The sequence below is a fragment of the Chiloscyllium plagiosum genome, unplaced genomic scaffold, assembly GCF_037043375.1.
Source record: "Chiloscyllium plagiosum isolate Xiang-an unplaced genomic scaffold, Cpla_swu_hap1 HiC_scaffold_22, whole genome shotgun sequence".
Lineage (NCBI taxonomy): Eukaryota > Metazoa > Chordata > Chondrichthyes > Orectolobiformes > Hemiscylliidae > Chiloscyllium > Chiloscyllium plagiosum.
The window spans coordinates 9,513,294-9,535,381 of NW_028270160.1; the positions used below are offsets into that span (position 1 = coordinate 9,513,294).

General features: G+C 38.1%; 1 protein-coding gene across 2 annotated transcripts in view; it reads left to right on the forward strand.

The window, feature by feature from the left end:
* The window catches only part of LOC122561329 (metal transporter CNNM4), a 111,623-nt gene that overhangs the window by 54,829 nt on the left and 34,706 nt on the right, over window positions 1–22,088 (forward strand). The window contains exons 6-8 of one of the 2 annotated variants that reach the window (XM_043713034.2): window positions 731–793; window positions 8,141–8,304; window positions 15,621–15,786. In XM_043713034.2, the coding sequence (XP_043568969.2) occupies window positions 731–793; window positions 8,141–8,304; window positions 15,621–15,786 (393 nt within the window). The remainder of the gene's footprint in view (window positions 1–730; window positions 794–8,140; window positions 8,305–15,620; window positions 15,787–22,088) is intronic. The other variant, XM_043713035.2, reaches the window with a different exon arrangement.

Below are 22,088 nucleotides of genomic sequence, written 5' to 3' on the forward strand. Positions count from 1 at the left end.
AAAATTAAAGAAAATCACACAAGGCCATGCACCAGCATTTGTTTCTAGGTTGTGAACATTTTATCCATCTTTGTGTCACTTGGGGAGATGTATACTCTGGGCAAAACCAAAAGGAAAAGGATCAATATGCTGACATCAATGCAGTGCTTGCTTGCATGCATGAAATTAAAATAATTATTGAACACTAAAAGAAAAGTTTATACTTTGTTTCACACTTTATTTATGTGATCACTGTAAAATACTATTGTCACAATATTCTGGTTAATTAAAACAATCGGTATTTATAACTAACACATAACGTGCACAGTATTAAACCAATTTTGGAAGCTTAAAGGAAAAGTTGTGCTTTGTTTTAGTTTATTTCTGCAAACCAGCATATTGTCTCTTTGATAATAGTGTTATTAATTGGTATCTGTAAATGTTTGTAACTGTATTCATAAGTGATTTTGCTGTTAATGCATATGCTTCTTGGTGTCAGCAAGCACAACCAAAATAAAAATAAAACATTTCTTCAACTGATCTATTAAAACTCTTAGTCTACAATAAATAAGATTTTATAAATTGCAGATAGAGAAATTTCATAATTTTTGGATGTAGACGGTAATGGAGCAGGTCCATTAATATGAATATGGTTTATGTAAAACTTGCATGAACTATGATTACTAATTTTTTTCTTTGTCTCTCTATGATCCTTAAATATTTCCTCCCTTTCTACCTTGTCTTTGCATAGTGCCCGTTTCTGTGTCTCGAACCTTTGCTTTTAGCAGAGGCGAATCTCTTGCTGGGTCCCCAGGTAATTTTCTGTGGCTTCATTACGTATTGTATTCTTCTTGGATATATTCAAAAACACACACACACATTGCATTTACCTGCACTGAATCCCACTAAATTCACACTCCATGCACCTTACTGTCTCAATTCATATTTTCTATGTTTTATCTCTTTCTATCTGATAGTTTTGCATATTTTCCTTTTACTGCTTTTCACACATTTGCTCAATATCTTTATTTTTATCCTTGCTTAACATTTTTATGACTATAAATGGTTTTTGCCCTGAGATTCCTGGGGCTGAAGCAATTACAAGTCACAAGTCACACCTAAATGCAAAGAGTGCCTGAAATTAGGGCCATGATTTGGAGATGCTGGTGTTGGACTGGGGTGTACAAAGTTTAAAAATCACACAATACCATGTTATAGTCCAACAGATTTATTGGAAGCACACTAGCTTTCGGAGTGCCGCTTCTTGATGAAGGAGCAGTGCTCCGAAAGCTAGTGTGTTTCCAATTAAACCTGTTGGACTATAACCCAGTGTTGTGATTTTTAACTTTGAAATTAGGACTGTATTTTTGTTTTTCCATTATTCCTCTCTGCACTTCATGTCAATTAAATTAAGTGACCTATCAGTGTTGAGGGAGTTCTTTAACGTTATTGGAGGATTTCCGACTCTGAAAGCCTAAAGCTTTTCATTGATTCTGAAGGGGACTAATTACCTGTTCTGAAGTCTGTCTAATGAGAGCCAATGAATTATAGTTGGGTTAGATCGCTCACCTGGAAGAAACCTTGTGGGCAGCAATTGCTGCCTTAATGTGGACAGCCCCATTCTAGGGTTTTTGGAACTGAGCCTTGAACCTTAGCAGAAAATAGGCAGAGTTCACTCTAGTGGATGCATACTGGTGGAACAATGTCCCAGGAATTTCCAGTTCAGATGTCTTCAAAATATTTTCATCTCTTTAAGTTCCCCACACTGTTGTTTACTTTAGCCTTGAGATTGCAACTTGAAATACTGGGTTAAGAATAATTATATTTTTGTATGAATAAAAATCTGTGTTAATATAAAGCATTGTCTTAATGCAGTAGGATTATTTATTTTAAAGTAAAAGTGATGAAATTTCATATTAATTGATTAAGCATTGGTGACCAGTATTCCATAGCCTCAGCCCAATCTTAACGCATGCATGGTTTTTCTCTCTCTTACTTTCTTATGTAAAATACCCAAACCAATATTTGTAATTTTCTTTAACTAACTACCTATTAGCCTAATACTGTTACACATTGTTATGAAAAGTATATGCTATTCAAAGCATTTGTTCTTGTGTCGGTCTCTGCAGTTGTTGTCAGACAAGAGTTTATTCACTTTTTTATTTCAAATTTCCAGCATCTGTAATTTTATTTTTGCATTACAATTACGCATTTAGTTATTTGCACCTTATAATATATCAATCAAGAATTTATTGTGTGTATCTTTTAAGCATCTTAATGTGGGTATTCTTCACAGAACTAAGACATATTAATGGTGGGTCCACTTTCCATTTTTAGTGCCCAGTTACGGCCCAAGGAAATTGCTAGGTTCTGTAAGGAGCGATAGTACAGTTGATATTCTCAAACGACAAAATCAGATGTACTAAAATGCTTTTTTCATTTTACAGTTATCTTGGGTATTAAGCAGGGCTGCTGTTGAAGAAGTAGCACTAGTGGAATCACAAGACATCAACTTCCTGTGATCGTTCTGTGCTTATGTCAGGTTAAATAGAATACATTTACATGTAAACTATTCTTGGCATTCACTGAAGGGTTCTTGACAATGTACCTCAGCCTCCATCTCATTACAAGGAGCTGAAAGCCATTAAGCCACTTGAGCCCACCCCACCGTTCAATAAGAGACCATTTGCAACTTAATACCTTAGGATGACAAAAATCTATCAGTGTCAGATTTGAAATTTCCATTTGCTCTTATATCACTTGCTGTTTATGCAAGAGAGTTTCCAATTTTGGTATAGAAGTGTTTCCTGATTTCACTCCTGAAAGGTCTGACTCTAATTTTTAGACCACCTTCCTACCAAAAACAGTTTCTTTCTATGTACCCCATATGTTCACCATAGTATTTGGAAAAGTTTGATCAAACCGTACTTTAATCTTCTAAATTCAGGGGAATTGCATTCATAGTTTGTGTAGTCTCTCCTTTAGTTCAGTCTTTGGGGTCGAGGTATAACTCTGGTAAGCCAATGCTGCACTCCTCCAAGGCCAATTAAGCCTTCTGAAAATATGGTGACCAGAACTGCTCTCAGTACTTCGAGCATGATAAAGCTGAAACATGGTTTCTAGTATTCTAAATTTAAAGAACTGCATTCCATTAGCTTTTTAATAATTATTTGTATCTGGTTATCACTTTTTTTTTAAATAAGCTGTGTACCTGGGTTCCCAAATTTCTTTGACCCTCCACTGTTTCTAACTTTTCACCATTTGGAAAATAATCTCTTTTGCCTGTTTTAGGTCCAGAGTGGATGATTTCACCTTTGTATATATTTACTGCATTCTTGCCCATTCACTTATTCTGTCAAATCTCTTTGCAATTTTACATTTCTACCTACACTGCTTACAATGCCACCTGTCTGACTTAGTGGCAAATTTGGAAATTAACTTCCATCCAATCATGTAAGTTGTTGATAAATACAGTGAACAGTTGAGCCTCGCAACACAGATCCTTGTAGGATTCTGCTAGTTTCATATTTCCAATTGGAGTGCTTGCCTATCATTTCTACTCCATCTCCTACTGCTCAGTTAGTTTCCGAATCAAATTAATAATTTGTCTACAACTCCATGGCTTTTTTTGTACACACTTAACAGGCAGCTCCTAATGAGATTTGATAAAGTCTGCAGCAATATGCCTCTTTCTGTTTTGCACGCCAGGCTAGAAGTTTGAGTGTTTTAAAATGTGATTATTAATTTAATGAAAAGTTAAGAACGGTTTTGTTTTGTGGAACAACGCCTGTTAGCAAGTGAATTTTGATTGCTGAATTCATTTTATTTAATTTTGTAAAGTAGTTATTTCATGACAGAGTCAGGTGTCCTTATTCAGAAAGGTTGACTGAGAGCATTACTTTGTATGGCTTATTTAATTCAGATCTTTAATCAATTAGTGAAGACCTTTCACTATCAAGAATGTGTGCTTCCATAAAATACAAAGTTAAAAATCACACAATACCAGGTTATAGTCCAACAGGTTTATTTGGAAGCACTAGCTTTCATAGCACTGCTCCTTCATCAGGTAGTTTTAGAGTATAAGATCGTAAGACACAGAATTTATAGCAAAAGTTTACAATGTGATGTAACTGAAATTATACATTGAAAAAGACCTGGATTGTTTGTTAAGTCTCATCTTTTAGAATGACCATGTTAGTTTCAGTTCTTTCATAAGTCAATCGCAAATTTTTTTTTAAAAATTACATTTTCAAGTGATCCATAAAATACCATAATCTCCATAAAATACCAACATTAACAGCTTGTTTTCTGGTCATGACTGTACCTATTTTTACCATAGTGTGATGGCAAACTTATTACAGGAAAGAAAAACCAGACAATTTATTTTATAAAGCTCATGAGAAAAAAATGAGTAATGTTTAAGATGCTTGTAAATTTAAAGAAGTGTACTTATATGGTGTCTTATGTCTCAATGCATTTTATAGCTAAATAAGTCATTCTGAAGAGTACTGCAGTAAAAAGGCAAATTGAGTGCTGAAAATATAAAATAAAAGATGATAGCATGGCTGATTGACAATGGTTAGGCAACATTTCAAGATATTTTGGATGGTTTGAGCTATAGGAAGAGCTGAATAGGCTGGGATTTTCCCCCCGGAGCATCAGAGGCTGAGGGGTGATCTTACAGAGATTTATTAATCATAAGAGGCATAGAGTTAATAGCCAAGGTTTTTTCCCAGGGTAGGAGAGTCCAAAACTAGAGAGCACAGGTTTAAGGTGAGAGGAAATAGATTGAAAAGGGACTTGAGGGGCAACTTTTTTCACGCAGAGTGTGGTATGTTTATGGAACAAGCTGCCAGAGGAAATTGTGGAGGCTGGTACAGTTACAACATCTAAAAGGTAGCTGGATGGGTACGTGGGCAGCACAATGGCTCAGTAGTTAGCACTGCTGCTTCACAGCGCCAGGGACCCAGGTTCGATTCCAGCCTTGGGCGACTGTCTGTGTGGAGTTTGCACATTCTCTCCGTGTCTGTGTGGATTTCCTCTCACAGTCCAAATGTTGCAGGTTAGATGAATTGGTCATGCTAAATTGCCCATAGTGTACATGGATGTGTTAGTTAGGGGTAAATGTAGAGTAATAGGGTAGGGAAAAAGGTTTGGGTGGGATACTCTTCAGAGGGTTAGTATGGACTTGTTGGCCCAAAGGGCGTGTTTCCACACTGTAGGGAGTCTATGACTAGGAAGGGTTTAGAAGGATATGATCCAAATGCTGGCAAATGGGACTAGATCAGTTTAGGGGATTTGGTCAGCACGAACAAGTTGAATGCAAGAGTCTACTTCCATGCTGTATGATTCTATGACTGTATAATTTTACAAAGGATCCCACTTGATAACACTCATAATGTGCTTGTATTTGACATTTTGTGGCAATGTTAATACCTCTTGCAATTAGTTGTCAGTTTATCCATGGATTCTCTTGTAACCTGGATTCTTTTGTGTATGGGTGTCTCTCCAAGATTCAGGCAGTGGATTTGTAGTAAAGTCAGTCTTCTCTGGATTATCCAAATGCTCCATAATTGACATGCTATGTCAGTTTACTTGTGCATCCTGGAAAGACAGGCCTGATATTGGCCAGGAGCTCTTCCCATTCTGCTCCAAATTGACAGTGGCCCCTAACTATTCAGAAGTTGTAGTGAGAAAGTATTCACTCCTTTGTAACAGGAGGCTACACTGTTTTAGATGGATAACACCAGCAAGCCTGCTTGACTTGAGTGCCAAAGCTTCGACTTCACCAACTTGTATCTAAGCTTCCAAGCTGAAGTAAGTTGAGTCCTCTCCTTGTGACACCAAATTGTGCAGTATACATCTGGCAAACAGAAATAATTCTACACATACAGATTCCCCAAGAGCTTGATTTGAATTTTTTTTAATGGAATTCAACTAACTTTGGTTATTCGCCTAACCAAAAGGAGATATTATTTAAAAGGTGGTAATATGTCTAATCACATCAAAAGTCAAGCTGTTTGGATGTTCCTTTGTATATTTAAAGAATAGTTATACAAAATCAGAAGTGCCATTAGCTAACCAAAAAAAATTCTAAAAGAGATGAGAACCTAATAGTAGGAAGTGATGTTTGTAAAGTGGTTATCAGTTGTCAGTGTTTTCATGGGTTGTTTGTTTCATTAGGTGAATGATATTGGAACAGGATGACAGATATCAAATACTGTATTTATCATACTATTTATGGTCGAGGCAACATCAAGTACAGCTCAGGTGTTTGCGTAATGCAGAGTAAAATCACTCCTGGATTTCCTCAAAAATGGACCTTAATACCAGTCGAATAGCAGCAAAAATAATAGCTTGCCGAAATGTGCTGTCTTTAGTTTGGGCAGATGTCCTATGGCTCATCAGAGCAAAACAATGAAATGCTTTCCCAAATAAAATGAGATTTGGATGGGTGACTGAAATCTGGATTCAAAAACGTAACTTTTAATTAAAGGAGATAAAGTGGCTCACTGGTTTAGACAAATCTTGATATAGCTTGAGTAAAGTGGCAACCAGTGTATTGCAACATACTTATTTTCAGCAACCAGCATACCATTTTAAATTAGAAATTGCTCACAAACATGGATCCACTAAGGTGCTTAAGCAGTGTTGGCAGAAAGTGATTGTATTGAATGGATGTGAATGGTGCTGACAGAAAGAAAATGACATAGTTCAAATTTATTGAGCCATCCAAGTCATTTGTTGACTGATTTCAGAGTTGTGTAGATTTTCATTACAATTTGTTTTTCAATTGGCAGGCAGTTTGGATTACTTTAAGTGTGGTTTATAAAGAAGCAGAGGCTTAGTACTGGGCGCATTGTGTGTGTCAGTTCAGTGAATTGATGCTTGAAAACTAAGAGAAAATGTGTTTGGTTGAGGCGGAACCTTTGGTATTCAATGAATTGACCTTGGATTTTCCCAGTTGTATTTTGTTGGAAGAAGTATAACATCTGCTGATGACCCAGTTGGCAATTTAGGGGGTGATTTGCCTAGAGGATCTGAACTTATTTGGATGTGTGGAGTGATATGCCATACCAGATCTGAATTTGTAGGCCTGCTTCCTGCCAATGTTTACTGCCAATAAGCAAGTCAGAAATGCCTGCTGTTGCTGCAGATCTGAAAGACCTGCAGTTTCACTGTGGTCAAAGACTTCAGGCCATCCAGAATTAATAACCAAAAAGCTTTATGTATCTGTTGTCACTCCTTAGTCTGCTGCCCTGTACTACTGATTTTTCTCTTCACCTTCTGACTCTCTAGTTGAAACATTGGGCCACCCTGTTGGTCAGCTATGAGGTAAAATAAGTCAAAAAAGTTAGGGACATAATCTATCATAATTAAATTATTACTCCCTTTTAGAAGTTTTGTACTCTTGGCATTCTGGATTTCTGTTCTCTTCTCCTGTGCTCCAGGTCCCATTTTCCATGGTTTGAGCCTAAGGAACAAGTGCTGTCAAGTCAGAAATCATAGGAAAATCTTTCCATTCAAAGGTTCTGGTCATGAAAAATGTAAATGATAGTGACCTATAGGTGGTGCTGTTAGCAGTGCAAACAAACTTTTTCAATGAGGTTTTAACTGTTGATGAAAATGTATGATAACTAGTTAAAGTGGCAGGAAGATCACAAATGGTAAAGTAATGCGCCAAAAGATAAAACTTTTGCTCAGCGAGTAATTAGAATCTAGAATGCCCTGTTTGTGAGTGTGACTCGGGCAAATTTGATCGTAGTTATGAAAGGAGTTAGGATAAGCATCTAAAGAGAGAAGCATTTGCAGGGCTGCGATGAAAAGCTGGAGACTTGGGACTGTCTAATTGATCTTGCAGAGAACCTGCTTGGATCCAATGAGCTGAATAACTTCCTTCAATACTGTAACCTTTCTTGAAATAGCAACCACACCTTAATCAGTTTTGGAACTATTTCTGGATATAATGATTAGAATAATACTTTATACCAGTAGCTGTTCCTGCTGATAACTAGCTATGTCAAAGTCACTTAGTACTTTGTTTGTCGAAGCATTAGGAATCATTTGTAAGGTTTTTGTGACTCACATTTATGTAAAAGCATTTGCAAGATTACAATTAAAGGGAATAATTTTTATTTCTCTTCAATTCTTATGAACCTAGTCACTAGATCACCATCTCACAGCAGTGGAGGACAATGGACAGACCAAGGAAGTCGGACAGAACGGGTTGAATTTGGGGGTGGAACCTATCAACAAAGCATTAGTAGTTATTCCTACATTCCAGACTACTCTGTGCGGGTGTTAACTGACGTCCAGTTTGTGAAGGTAAAATGTTGCTTCAGTATTATGATCCTGCAAATATGCTATTTCACTGTATGATTGGAAGCTAATCGTATTTGTATGTTTAGTGATGGAACTGTATATTGCCCAACTGTGTCAGCCAAGACAACCCTCTGGTCACTGAATTCCCAGACACACAAGTGCATGGATATATTAATGCAAATTTACAAATCTAAATCATTCTAAATGTATCTAACAAATTCACATCTCTCAAGCTTTTTGTGGAAGTTTTGAATGAAAGCTTGTAACTATTTTTTCAGTATCAAAAAGAGGGACAATATCTTGGAAGGTCTTCAAATGAAGCTTTGTAGGTAGAGATTAGGAGTTAAAAGGAGGCAGTCACAATGCTTGGAGGTTATAATAGACCTTCAAACAGTCAACAGCAATAGAGGAGTGGATATGTCCACTTGTATGTAACAATTCATTCAGAATTGTTCATTCAGAAGGTTAAGATCCACAGTGACTTGGCTGCTTGGGTTCAGAATTGATTTGCCCATAGGAGGCAAAGGGTAGTGGTATTTTTCTGGCTGGAGGTCCGTGACTAGTGGTGTTTCGCAGGGATCCGTATTGGGACCTCTGCTAATTGTGGTATATATAAATGACTTGGGCGAAAATGTAGGTGGGTGGATTAGCAAATTTGCAGACCGTGCAAAGATTGGTGGTGTTGGAGATAGTATAGAAAGTTGCCAAAAGATACATTGGGATATTGATCAGTTGCAGATATGTGCAGAGAAATAGTAAATGGAGTTTATTACAGGTATATGTGAGGTACTGCACTTTGGAAGATCAAATGATATGGAAAAGTATGCAGTTTATGGCAGGAACCTAAATAGCATTGATGAGCAGGGGGATCTTGGGGTTCAAGTCCATAACTCCTGGAAGTGGCCACACAAGTTGATAGGGTGGTAAAGAAGTCATATGTCTTGCTTGCCTTTATTGGTTGGGGAATTGAGTACAACAATCAGGATGTCATGTTGCAGCTTTATAAAACTTTGGTTAGACTACATTTAAGAGTATTGTGTTCATTTCTGGTCACTATATTACAGGAAGGATGTGGAGACTTTGGAGACATTGCAGAAGAAGTTTTCCAGGATGCTGCCTGGAGTAGGGATATAAGCTATAAGGAGAGGCTAGAAAAACTTGCGTTGTTTTCTCTGGAGTAGTGGAGGCTGAGGGGAGATTTGATAGATGTCTATAAAATTATGAGATGAATAGACAGAAAGTTGAATTGTCTAATACAAGGGGGTATTTAAGGTGAGGGGGGGGAAATTCAAAGGAGATGTGAGGGGCAAGTTATTTTTATACAGTATGTGGTAGGAATAAGGTGGTGGAGACAGATATTGTAACCGTTTAAGGGGCTTGTAGATAAGCACATGAATGTGCAAGGAATGGAGGGATATAGGCCAAGGACAAGCAGAAAGGGTTAGATTAATTTGGTGTCATGTTTGACACAACATTACGTGCCGAAGGACCTGTTCCTGTGCTGTACTGTTCAGTGTAGATGGTTCAACAAGGCCAGTGCAGTACTGGACCTAATTCTGAAGAACGTAGCCAGCTGTGTGTTCGAAATGGCTTTGGGAGAGCATTTTAGTGATAGTGGCCACTGCACCGTATGTTTTAAGTTTGTACTGGAAAAGGAAAAAGATTGTCTGCAAAATTGGGTTTTGGTTTTGGGGAAGGTTGATCTTATTAAATTAATGCAGAATCTGACCAAAGGAGACCTTCCACAGTCTGAAGATGTGCAGGTTAGGCGGACTGGCTATGCTAAATTTTCCATATGTCCATGAAAGTGTAGGCTAGGTGGATCAGCAATGGGAACTGCAGGATTATAGGTAAGGGGGGTGGATTTGGGTGGGATGCTCTTCAGAGGGAAAATGTGAACTTGATGGGTTGTATGTCCTGCTTCCACACTATGGAGGTTCAATGATTCTAGGATAGCTATTTCTGGCTAAATCTACAACGGAAGAGTTGGGGGATACGTTCAAAATTGAGTTGGTGAGACTGGAAGCTAAACATGTCCCCTTCAGAGTGAAATGTAGGAGACCAGAGAATCCTATATGTCTAGGAATATTCAGGACTGCATATGAAAGAAAAGAGAAGCTTTCAACAAGTACAAAGGGAGCAAATCAACAGAGGCCAGAATGAAGTGCAGGGGTGAGCTTAAGAAAGCAATTAGGAGAGCACAGTGGAGGCATGAAAAAGCACTGGTGGGTAAAATTATGGAGAATTGTGAGATATTCTATAAGTATATCAAGGAGAAGAGAATAACTAGAGAAAGAGTAGGGCCCATTAAGGTACCAAGGGGGAGATCTGTGCATTGGTAGGATGTTAAACAGGTATTTCACATCTGTCTTCACTTTGGAAAAGGGGTAAAAGTTGCCAAGCCCCAGATGCGGCCAAAGAGCCTAGGATACACTGTAGAGAGAAGACTATGGGGCTTTGACCCAAATTTTTTATTCCTTTTGGCCACAGGGAAGGTGTCTGAGGACTGAAAGACAGTTAATGTTGTTCAAATTTTCAGGTAGGGTGATAGAGATACGCCAGGGAATTAGAGAGCAGTTGTAGGGAAACTTGGAGAAATTTCTGAAGGTGAGAATTAATATTCACTGGGAGAGGAAAAGTTTGTTCGGGGTAATCAGCATGGGTTTGTCAGAGGATGTCATGCTGTACAAAACTGATTGAATTTTTTGCGGAGGTGTCTAGATGATGATAGTTGATTTTATTTCTCTGGATTTTGACAAAGTCTTTGGCAAAATCCCACATAGGAGATTAATAAAGAAGGTAAAAGGTCATGGGATCCAGGGCAAATGATAAGTTAGATTCAGAATTGACTTGGTAGTACAAGTCTGTTTGTGTGACTGAAGATGGGTGTCCAATGGCATACCTTGGGGAGTAATGCTAAGTAACTTTATTGTTTGTGATAAATGTAAACAATGCGGAAGAAGGTGCGGGTGGGAGGAGAAGGTGATAAATTAGTTTACAGATGATACAAAGATTGGCCAGGTGGTTAACACTGAGGAACAAGGTCTTCATTTACAGGGGGATAACAGATGGATTGGGCAGATGAGTGGCAGTTGGAATTTAACCCTAAGTGTGATGTGATGCACTTTGGGAGAAGTAACTAGATAAGGGAGTACTCAGTGAACAGCAGGACACCAGAAAGTTCAGAAGAATATGAGGATCTTTGAGTTCTTGTTTACTGGTCTCTGAAGTCAGTAGGGCAGATTAATAAGATTGATCAGAAGACATATGGGACACTTGCTTTCAGCAGTCATGGCGTAGATCACAAGAGTGCAGTAGTGTGTTGGAGTTGCATAGGACTTTGGTTAGTACACAGTTGAAGTACTATGTGCAGTTTTGGTTACCACACAATAGGAAGGATGTGCTTGCACTGGAACGGGTACGGCAGAGATTCACCAGAATGTTGGGATGGAGCAGTTTAGCAATGAAGAAAGGCTGGATAAGTTCAGGTTGTTCACTTTAGAACAGAGAAACCTGATAGGGCACCTGATTGAGGTATATTAGATTATAACAAATTGGATAGAAAGCAGCTGTTCCCTTTACTTGAAGGGTCAGTAGCAAGGGGCATAATTTTGAAGTAAAAGGCAGGAGGTTTAAAGGGGATTTAAGGAAAGAAATTTCACCCAGAAGATGTTGGGAACACACTACCTGGGCGGATAGTTAACAGAGCAAACCTCAAAAACTTTAAAAAGTATTTGGATGCATCTTAAAATGTCATAACATTCAAGACTTTAGGCAAAATTCTGGAAAGTTGGGTAGGTGTAGATTTAGTGTAGATTTTTGTCAGTGCAAACTCAGAGTCATACAGCATGAAAGCAGACCCTTCCGTCCAACCAGACTGTGCTGAACATAATCCCAAACTACACTAGTCCCACCTGCTTGGTCCTAGCCCATATCCTTCCAAACCTTTCCTTTTCATGAATCCATCCAAATGTCTTTAAACTGTTGTAATTGTACCCACATCCACCTTCAGGAAGTTCATTCCACACTCAAGCCACCCTCTGTGTAAAAACGTTGCCTGTTATGTCTGTCTTTCCTCATTTCCCTTCTCCCCACCTTACCCCAGCTCCAACCTTCCAGCTCAGCACCATCCTCATGACCTGTCCTAGCTGCCAATCTCCCTTCCCATCTATCCACTCCACCCTCCCCTCTGACCTATCACCTTCATCCCCACCCCCATTCACCTATTGTACTCTTTGCCACCTTCCCCCACCCTCCACTCTGACCTATCACCTCCATCCCCACCCCCATTCACCTGTTGTACTCTTTGCTACCTTCTCCCCTGCCCCAGCCCGCCTATTCATCTCTCCACCCTGGAGGTTCCCTGCCTCCATTCCTGATGAAGGGCTTTTGCCCGAAACGTCGATTTTCCTTCTTCTCGGATGCTGCCTGACCAGCTGTGCTTTTCCAGCACCGCTGTAATCTAGACTCTGGTTTCCAGCATCTGCAGTCCTCACTTTTGCCCTGTCTTTATTAAATCCCTGTCCTCTCACCTCAAAAGTGTGTCCCCTAGCCTTGAAATCTCCCCATCTTAGGGAAAAGATAATTATAGTCAACTCTATATCTCTCATTATTTTATAAACTTTTGTCAGGTCACCTCTCAACCTCCTACGCTCTAGTGAAAAAATTCCCAGCCTATCCAGCCTTTCTTCATAGCTCAAATCTTCCATACCTGGCAAATCGCTTCTGAACACTCTCTAGTTTGATGATATTCTTCCAATAACTGGGCAACCAGAAGTGGACACTGTATTCCAGAAGAGACCTCACCAATGACCTGGACAACATAATGTCCCAACTCCTATACTCAAAAGTCTGAAAAAACAGCACTGATGGTGAGAGCTTATACAAATGATGGTATATGATGATGTGACCTAAATCAGTTACTGATATGAAACGTTACAGATAGCTGGTTTTGAACATTTTTTGAGATATTAGCCTTCTTGGATTTCTCAAATAATTTATACTTATTTCAACATGGAACCCAAAAGGAACACCGAAGTATGAGTCAATAGAAATGATTAGTAGTATGGAATGGATTGACATTTCAATGTCACATGTCTTGTGCTACTTCCAAAGGCAAGTTTATACCCCATGATTTTTTTGTGAAACTGTTTGAAAAATCATTGTTTAAAAATCTTGGAATGATGAAAGTTGGTTTGAAATCCATTATTGCATCATGTGTTTGTGACGTTAGTGAAACAAGGGCATTCATTACTTACTTGTTCTAATTTTTATATTTTATCAGATACTACTTCACAAAACTTGTCAGAGGAGTTTTTTTCCAACACACTTACCATTTGTCACATGGGACAAATTGGCCAGAGAAGTTCCAACTTGATGGTTTTCATGTTTAGAATCTTGCAATACTAAGTTGTGTTAAAGTTGCAATGGTATATATGCATGCTATACTTGCTAGAGCACTATTTGTCATCAGTTCCTAATTGAGCAAGACAGAACCTCACCACATTGCTGTCAGTCAAACGTCATGCTACAACTGTGTTTACCAGAATATAATTTTGTTGTTGGGCTTCTAGTGACCTGGAAACTGGAACAAGAGAGTTAGTGGCCTTTGCAAAATAATTGAGATGTGTGTGAGCAATGAACAGTGCTGCTTTACTATCAGTAAGTATCGAAAAGTACAATTTTGCCAAGCTAGGTCGATGCAGCAGCAAACAAAGTTTTCAGCTTTAATCTTAACAGATGTGTTGAAAATGTAATTGAAATAATTAGGATGTTATTGACACAAAAGTAAAAATTACAAGAAGTTTGCCATGAGCCAAAGATATATTAAATGTTGAATGCTATGTTCTGAAATGGTAGCCAACAGAACATAAGCAATACAAGGGTCAGAGTGCTGGAATGTAGAGATTTGATGATTCGTTTAACAAATTTCTAATAAAATAGAAAATAATTTGAAATAAATTGAAGAGATTTATACTTCTGAAATGAATTGAAACATATTGTCAGAAACAGAGCACCTCACTTAACAGATTGCCACTACCCTTATAGTGTATTTAGTAGCTTATTTTGCAAAACAGTTGAATTGCAAAACTCTTTTGAAACTGTTCTCTATCACTGGTTATCAGCTTTGATTGCAGATAGATTGAAATTTTGAACTCTTTGTCAAAAGAGTGTGCATTTGTTTTTGTCAGTATTGCATGATGTAGTGAACATGACGATTAGGTCCCCTCAATTTTGGTAATCATTGAAATATCACGAGGGAGTACTGAATACGGGTTCTGTTACTTTTCTGTTCTGTAGCTAAAGTATAAGACTGCTTAGTTTCTCATCTTTCAATCACCATACGTCTCAGAGTCTACATGCCAGCTGCCTCAAGGCATTTTCTGTTTCCTTACTGTCTGTGATAAGTGTGCTTTATATAGCGTTTTTCTTCTTATCCTGTCAGTGATTGTCTCAATTAAATAATTCTCATTAGCAGGAAGCATTTTTCTGAGTTTTAGAATATTTATTATTACACACTTATCCGGTTTAAAAACAAGACATCTCTCTACCTTGACTCTGTATCATTGTCAGTCCTGCAAAGTTTAGATAGATGAAGGAAAAAAGAATACAATTACAATGAGCAACTGTCTCAGTCTCTTTGGTGACAAGCCTGTAGCTTCTTAGATGAGTTTATTCCTTTACCTGAAATGAAGGTTTTGAAAAGCAAAGAATTCTTAGTAAGCTTTGAGACTTCCTACAGTCAAATTTCCAGGGGTTAGTTCTCAGGTAAATTTGAAGTTAGAGCAAGTTGGGAAGTCTTTCTCTCATTTTCAAGGCAATGATGTTATTATGTTGTTTGCTTGGTTGAATTGCATCTGTTTTGATGGCCTGATGGGTATCTGTCAGAGAGTAGTTTCTTGCTGACTTAAAGAAGCAAAGAGAAAATATGGCCATTGCATCATGTGACTCTATTGTTTAAAAGCCCTTTTCTAAATAATGGGTGGTTAGGATGGATATAAATCTTGTGTTGTGATGTTGACACCTTGAAAGATTTAGTCTGCCAGGGTCTTCGTTGCTGAATGATGCCTTCAATTTAAATTACCCTTTAAAATGTCTTTCAGGAATAGGCATCGAGCTAGCATTAATCTGAATGGTTCCTTACATTCTCCTTGAGAAAAGGAGTGCTTCAAACCTCAAAAATAGTTAAGGAATCCTTAGGCATAATTCTTTTACAACATTTTGTGGTTGATTTTTAAATATACAAATTATTTTAAATTTCAGAATAGATTGGGGATTTGATGCGGATGTGTTATAAAGTTGCATTTTTTTTTTACCAGATCACGAGGATGCAGTATGCAAATGCATTAGCAGCAACCAAACTGGAGAATTCTCCCCAGACCCCTGAACCTGATACGGCGATATCAGCATCAGCAAGCAAAGATCCAACCCTTAGCATGTCCACCGAAACTACTAACTTGTTAAATGGAATGAACCGTGTGATTCGTAAGTCATATCCTTGATGAGAATTTGGTATAGCTTGCTTGGATGCCCTGACTTCTTAAAAGTGCATTCAGCTTGTGTATATAAGTGTATTAACAGACTTCAGTGTCAGGCATTCTGGCCTTTTCTTAATTTAGAAAGGAAAAGTGGAGATTTGAGATCAACTAAATACTCTGCATTAACTGAAGCAAGATCGTTCATTTGCACTTGAATTTATGGCTCCTGTTGCATTAATATTTGAGATGAATCTTTAAACTTCATGCCTGTGACTATGCAACCTTAGTTGTTTGCCGTCCTTGTTGTTCACTGTACTTTAAACTCTGCACTGACACGTCTCGAGTATGTTTACAATGTCTATGGCCTCACGTGAAGCATTAAAGGCTGGTGAACATTATTTGACTGTGAAGAATGCTGATTACAAAATTCCTTGGAATGGTGCATTACAATTCACTGGAACTGTTGTGTTTTTTTTATGCCATTAATTTGTTTCTTTTTGCCATTCCTAACAACTGCATGTCTTTTTTTTTATAAAAGCTATTTATGCTCATATTGTTTTTAGCCATTACTAACATGGAAATGAACAGTTGCTGAGAGTTTTCTGTTGTATAATGGGATGACACTGAGAGCTAGCTGAGACTGTTTAAGGTTCTGTCTCTCCATTGCAGCATAAAACATTTGTGACTGTTCATCATAACTGTTAGTGGACAGATAGGTAGTGATTCCATTTTGACTATGACATCAACTGTTGGAAGTTGAAATGTATCTAAAGATATGCATCGATACCTATCCTTTTCAAACCTAACCTGTTCACTAAAGTTTATTGTCTTGAGATAAGCTATGTGAATGAATGACACTGTGTGTTACTAGAGTTCTGTTATTTCATATTTTCATTTTGTACAACTGATGAGCCTACCACATTTTAGTTGTATGCAGTGGAAAAGCACAAAAGTATTTTTTAATTATATTTATTGAATAGTTGGAGTTTACTTCAGTTGTGACATTTGTTGAGAACTGGCACTGTATATTTTTCTATTGCTTGATTCTATAATGTTTGTACATTTTTATTCAGTTATTGACATGATGTCCCAGACTAATGTTAAGGATGGTATTTCCGTTTCTCAGAAAAGTATAAATGAAGTCAGATTAAATAAAAACAAATAACTTCAAAGCCCTAATTACACGAAGTCAGTATCATGATTTTCTTAGTTAATTAGTTCAGACTTAGTTGTCAAATTTGGATAATGAATTTACTTTCATCTTATGTGTTGTTTGAATATTCTTCAAATAAATTGCTGCAATAAGTTATAGTCTGAATCTGGAAATTCCCAAGAGGTGCTGCATACTATATGGATAAAATCTATTGATTGATGTTTGTACAAAATTGATGTGTTTTGGTACCAGTTTTCAACACCATGTAAGCATACGCAGTTGTTTTTACAACTGAGTTTATTGACCAGTTTTCAGAATTAAGTATACTGGCATTGCTTGCTTTTACTGGTGTTTTAGGCGAAAGTGAGGACCGCAGATGCTGGAGATCAGAGTCAAGATTAGAGTGGTGCTGGAAAAGCACAGCAGGTCAGGCAGCATCTGAGGAGCAGGAAAATCGAAGTTTCGGGCAAAAGCCCTTCATCAGGGAGCTTCCTTATGAAGGGCTTTTGCCCGAAACATCAATTTTCCTGCTCCTCGGATGTTGCCTGACCTGCTGTGCTTTTCCAGCACCACACTAATCTTTACTGGTGTTTTACCAAGTAACTGCTGCCTCCTATTTTGTTGTGGTGATGAGAGTTAGCAATTAAAGCAGGTTTGTCTCAACTCCATATATATCTCTGTAATATGACATAATTTTCTCAGTGACATAGCCTGATATTACAAAGGCATTATATAATAGTAATTACATAATTTTAAGGAAATTTATTTCCTTTACTTGAAGTACATTGTCATCTAAACAACAAAATAGTCCCTTATTTTAATTCTTTTGCATATTCTGTTCCAGTTTTGAAATACTTTTTTAAATTATTGTTGACTTTGCGTTTTGATACATTTTGAACAGAAGCAGTATTGTATTTTGTAAAAAGCCAATAATGTTGGCTGCGTTTAGTGTCACCACTGCTCCCAGCCAGAATGAATGTGATTAGGTATTTCTCCTGTCAAACATAGCTAGAGACCTTGAGGGTTGTAAGTGACTGGTATCGATTTTAATCAGGTAATTCCTATTTTCCACAATTTTACAGACTTTTTATTTTAAAATGGACTTTCTTATTGTGAAATGCACTGTTAAGGCAGTAAAAACCCACTACGGCCAGCTCCCTGGTGCAGTGGCATATTTACGCACTCTTAACATTTTATCTTTCCATATCTTACACATTTCCCTGGCCCAGATATTTTTAATCAACCTGTTCAGATGTGTTATGACACACCTCTGGAGAAAAGACACAAACAAGGCCCTCACAAGCTCCTCATTTCCTTATTATACAACCCAGTGACCTGCACATGTCCTCTCTCATTACAGTGCATTGTTTATACAAATGGAAGATTCCCTGCCTCTTAATATATGTCAAAACCTCTGTGACCAAGTCTAACTTGATGCTTCACTATGATGTTTCAATTGCAAATTGTTTTTTGTACAACTGATGAGGCTGCCACATTTTAGTTGGTTGCAATGGAAAAGGTCAAAAATCTTTTTAATTATATTTATTGAATGGTTGGAGTTGACTTCGGTTGTGACATTTGTTGAGAACTGGCACTGTATGTTTTTCTATTGCTTGATTCTATAATCTTTTGCATATTCTGTTCCAGTTTTGAAATACTTTTTTAAATTATTGTTGACTTTGCGTTTTGATACATTTTTAACAGAAGCAGTATTGTATTTTGTAAAAACCCTGAAGGGGTCAATGTTCTAAGAAACCTATATTACTACTGTTGTGGTGGTTGATTGTAAGACTCAATGCTGTTGTAATTTCACAATGCAAAGGCACGTCCTTGAAGATGTTAATAATAAGAGAGATTACAGGACCCATCAACCTGCTCTTTGAATTACTTTTCAGTTCTGCTGCAAGATCATTGATCTGAAGCAATAATTGTTTCTGTCTCCCCATTGATGCTGCCGAACCTGTCTTAAGTTTCCCAGTATTTTCTGTTTTATTTACAATTTCCACTTTTAAAGTATTTGTCTTTTATTCTTTATGCGAATTCATTTTAAATGCATGCATGGTCAATCTTTAAAGGTCGCTACTTTAAATTAAATATATTATCAGCATCAGTTTTAAGCACAGTGCAGAAATCAATTTACTTGAAAAACTTTGCTACGTAACCTACTTCACATCGAATATTATGGATGATTGATATGACAAAATGTTGCAATCACATGGGCTGTTAGGAACTGGCCCATTTATGTTTCCCTGCTCCATTTTCCAATCTAAGTCGGAAAGAGGCATAATTCAACAGTTATGAAATAATAATTGGTGAGTGGAGGCGTGGGTTGCCATGGAGGCTGTTTGTCAGAAATAGTCTGTGATCCATGAAATTCTAAAGAGAGAGTAAGGTTTTCAAAATAGGAGTGAGAATAAGAGAAGGGAAGAATGACTAAGAATTTTTGGCAAAATGTTGAGTTTAATGTGCCTCTAAGATGGAGTTTAATATTGGATGTAGGTTTGCTCGCTGAGCTTGAAAGTTTATTTCAAGATGTTTCTAAGTAACATCTTCAGTGGACCTCAGGCGAAGCACTGCTGAAACTTGCTGCTTTCTATTTATATTTCTGGGTTTCTTTGGGTTGGTGATGTTATTTCCTGTGGTGAAGTCACTGCCTGTTCCTTTTCTCAGGGGGTGGTAGATGGGGTCTAACACATCGAGTTAGGCCCCCTGAGAAAAGGAACAGGCAGTGACTTCACCACAGGAAATAACATCACCACAGGAAATGACATCACCAACCCAAAGAAACCCAAACATATAAATAGAAAGCAGGAAGTTTCAGCAGTGCTTCGTCTGAGGCCCACTGAAGATATTAACTAGTAGGGTGACAAAATGTCTAGAAATCAACCTACATCCAAAACCTCAAATTGAGTTTAGTTGCATTAGAAAGTTTTTGGCAAGTCAGAGATACCCTATCATAAATTCCCTTATATAGCCATTAACCTCATGAAAATGGCAACCAGCCTTTAACTTGCCTGAGTGTTTCAAAAATTAGGTTAGGATTAATGATGAATTTGTTCATCATTAGTTACAAATTAAATTTGCCTTCAAAGGTCAGGTTTAGTAAGTAACAATGTAAGGATCCTTTAATGATAAAAATCATGTTCCTGCAAAGCCAGTCAATCTGTTCAGCAACAGAGAGCAGTTGAGGAAGGAATTCCACACACATAGTGGTACATCTTTGGAACACTCTTCCACAAATGGCAGTGGATGCAGGAATTTAACTTTAAAACGGAGATAAATTTATGTTAAGCAAGGGTATTAAGGGATATGGGCCAGAGGCCAGGAATACAGAATTAAGCCACAGATCAGCCACGATCTCAATGAACGTTCTAGGTTTTATGAATGGGGGAAAACAGACTCGAGAGGGTGAATGGCCGCCTCCTGTTCCTATGACACTGTGGAGTCTGACATTAGGAATTCTTTAAATTATTTTTCTTGCTTTTCCTTTTCTAATTATCATTTATTTCGCTTTTAATTAACTCTTTGTGCTGAATTGGACTCTAATCACAATATCTCCTTCCTAGTCATTCATATTTCCTTCTCAGCCTTCAACTCTTATTGATTAAGATAGATAGGCAAATTGACTGCTGGTCCCATTTATAAAGGTCCCTGCTGTTCCATTGTGTTATTGTCACTCATCTCCAGCAATTTGTAACTGAATACATTTTCAGGCTGAAGGAGAAATGTCTATTCAAAATACTGCTTTCAGTTCTGGTCTCCTTGCTATAGGGAAGATGTGTTAAACTTGAAAGGGTGCAGAAAAGATTTAAAAGGCTGTTGCCAGAATTGGAGGAATTGAGGTATAGGAAGAAACTGAATAGGCTGGGGCTATTTTCCCTGTAGTGTCAGAGGCTGAGGGGAGACCTTAGAGGTTTATAATAATATCATCAGGGGCATGTCAGGGTGAATAATCAAGGTCTTTTTCTCAGGATAGCGGAGTCCAAAACTAGTGGGCATAGGTTTAGGGTGGGAGGAGAAAAATAGAAAAGGGACCATAGATGCAACATTTTCACGCAGAGTGTGGTGTGTGTCGGTGTCCAACAGGTTTATTTGGAAGCACTAGCTTACGGAGCGCTGCTCCTTCAAAAGGTGATTGTGGAGTGTAAGGTCGTAAGACACAGAATTTTTAGCAAGAGCTTACAGTGTGATGTAACTGAAACTATATATTGAAAAGGACCTGGAATGTTTGTTAAGGCTCTCATCTTTTAGAATGGGCATGTTGGTTTCAGTTCTTTCATATGTAAATCGCAGAACTTTCTTAAAGTTACATTCTCAAATGAACATTAACAATAGATAATGCATTGAAGGTGTGAGGTGACCTTCGTGAGGCTGTCTGTGCCCCAATGTTCAAACTAATTCTAATCTAAAAAAGGATTTACAGAATCTTACATGGATTCATGCAGTTTTTGAGTCAAATAAAATATAATTCTGCAAGTACAAATTCACACCACAAACTTTTATGTGGATGTGTATTTGCGGGAGCAGTGGGGGGTATGAGTGTCCAGGAGAGTGTTTGTGTATGTGTGTGAGTTTAAAGGGGTATAAGTCTTTGAAAGGGTGTGTGTATGTGAGTGAAATATGTGGGTGTTTGAGACAGAGCCTCTGTGTGTGAGGGTCTACCTGACTATGGGTCTTTAGATATGTGTGTGTGTGTGTGTGTGTGTGTGTATCATGCAGTGGGGTCACCTGTCTGTGACATGAACCCAAGGTCCCAGTTGAGTCCATCCACAGTTGAGGGTGCTTGGCTATCAGCCTCTGCTCGACCACTTTGATTTATTGCTGTCCCAAAGTCTGCCTTGGAGGATGGTCACCTGAAGGTCCGAGGTCGAATGTCCTGGACAGCTGAAGTGCTCTCCGACTGGGAGGGAACACTCCTGTCTATTGATTGTTGTGCGGTGTCCATTCATCTGTTGTCGTAGCCTCTGCTCTGTCTCACCAGTGTACCATGCCTCAGAGCATCCTTGCTTGCAGCATATGAGACAGACAACATTGGGTCAAGTCACGTGAGTACCTGCCATGTACATGGTGGGAGTTGACCCCATGTGTAATAGTGGTATCCATGTTGACATTCTGACACTTCTTGTGGCATCTACAATGACGAGGTTTTATGGAGT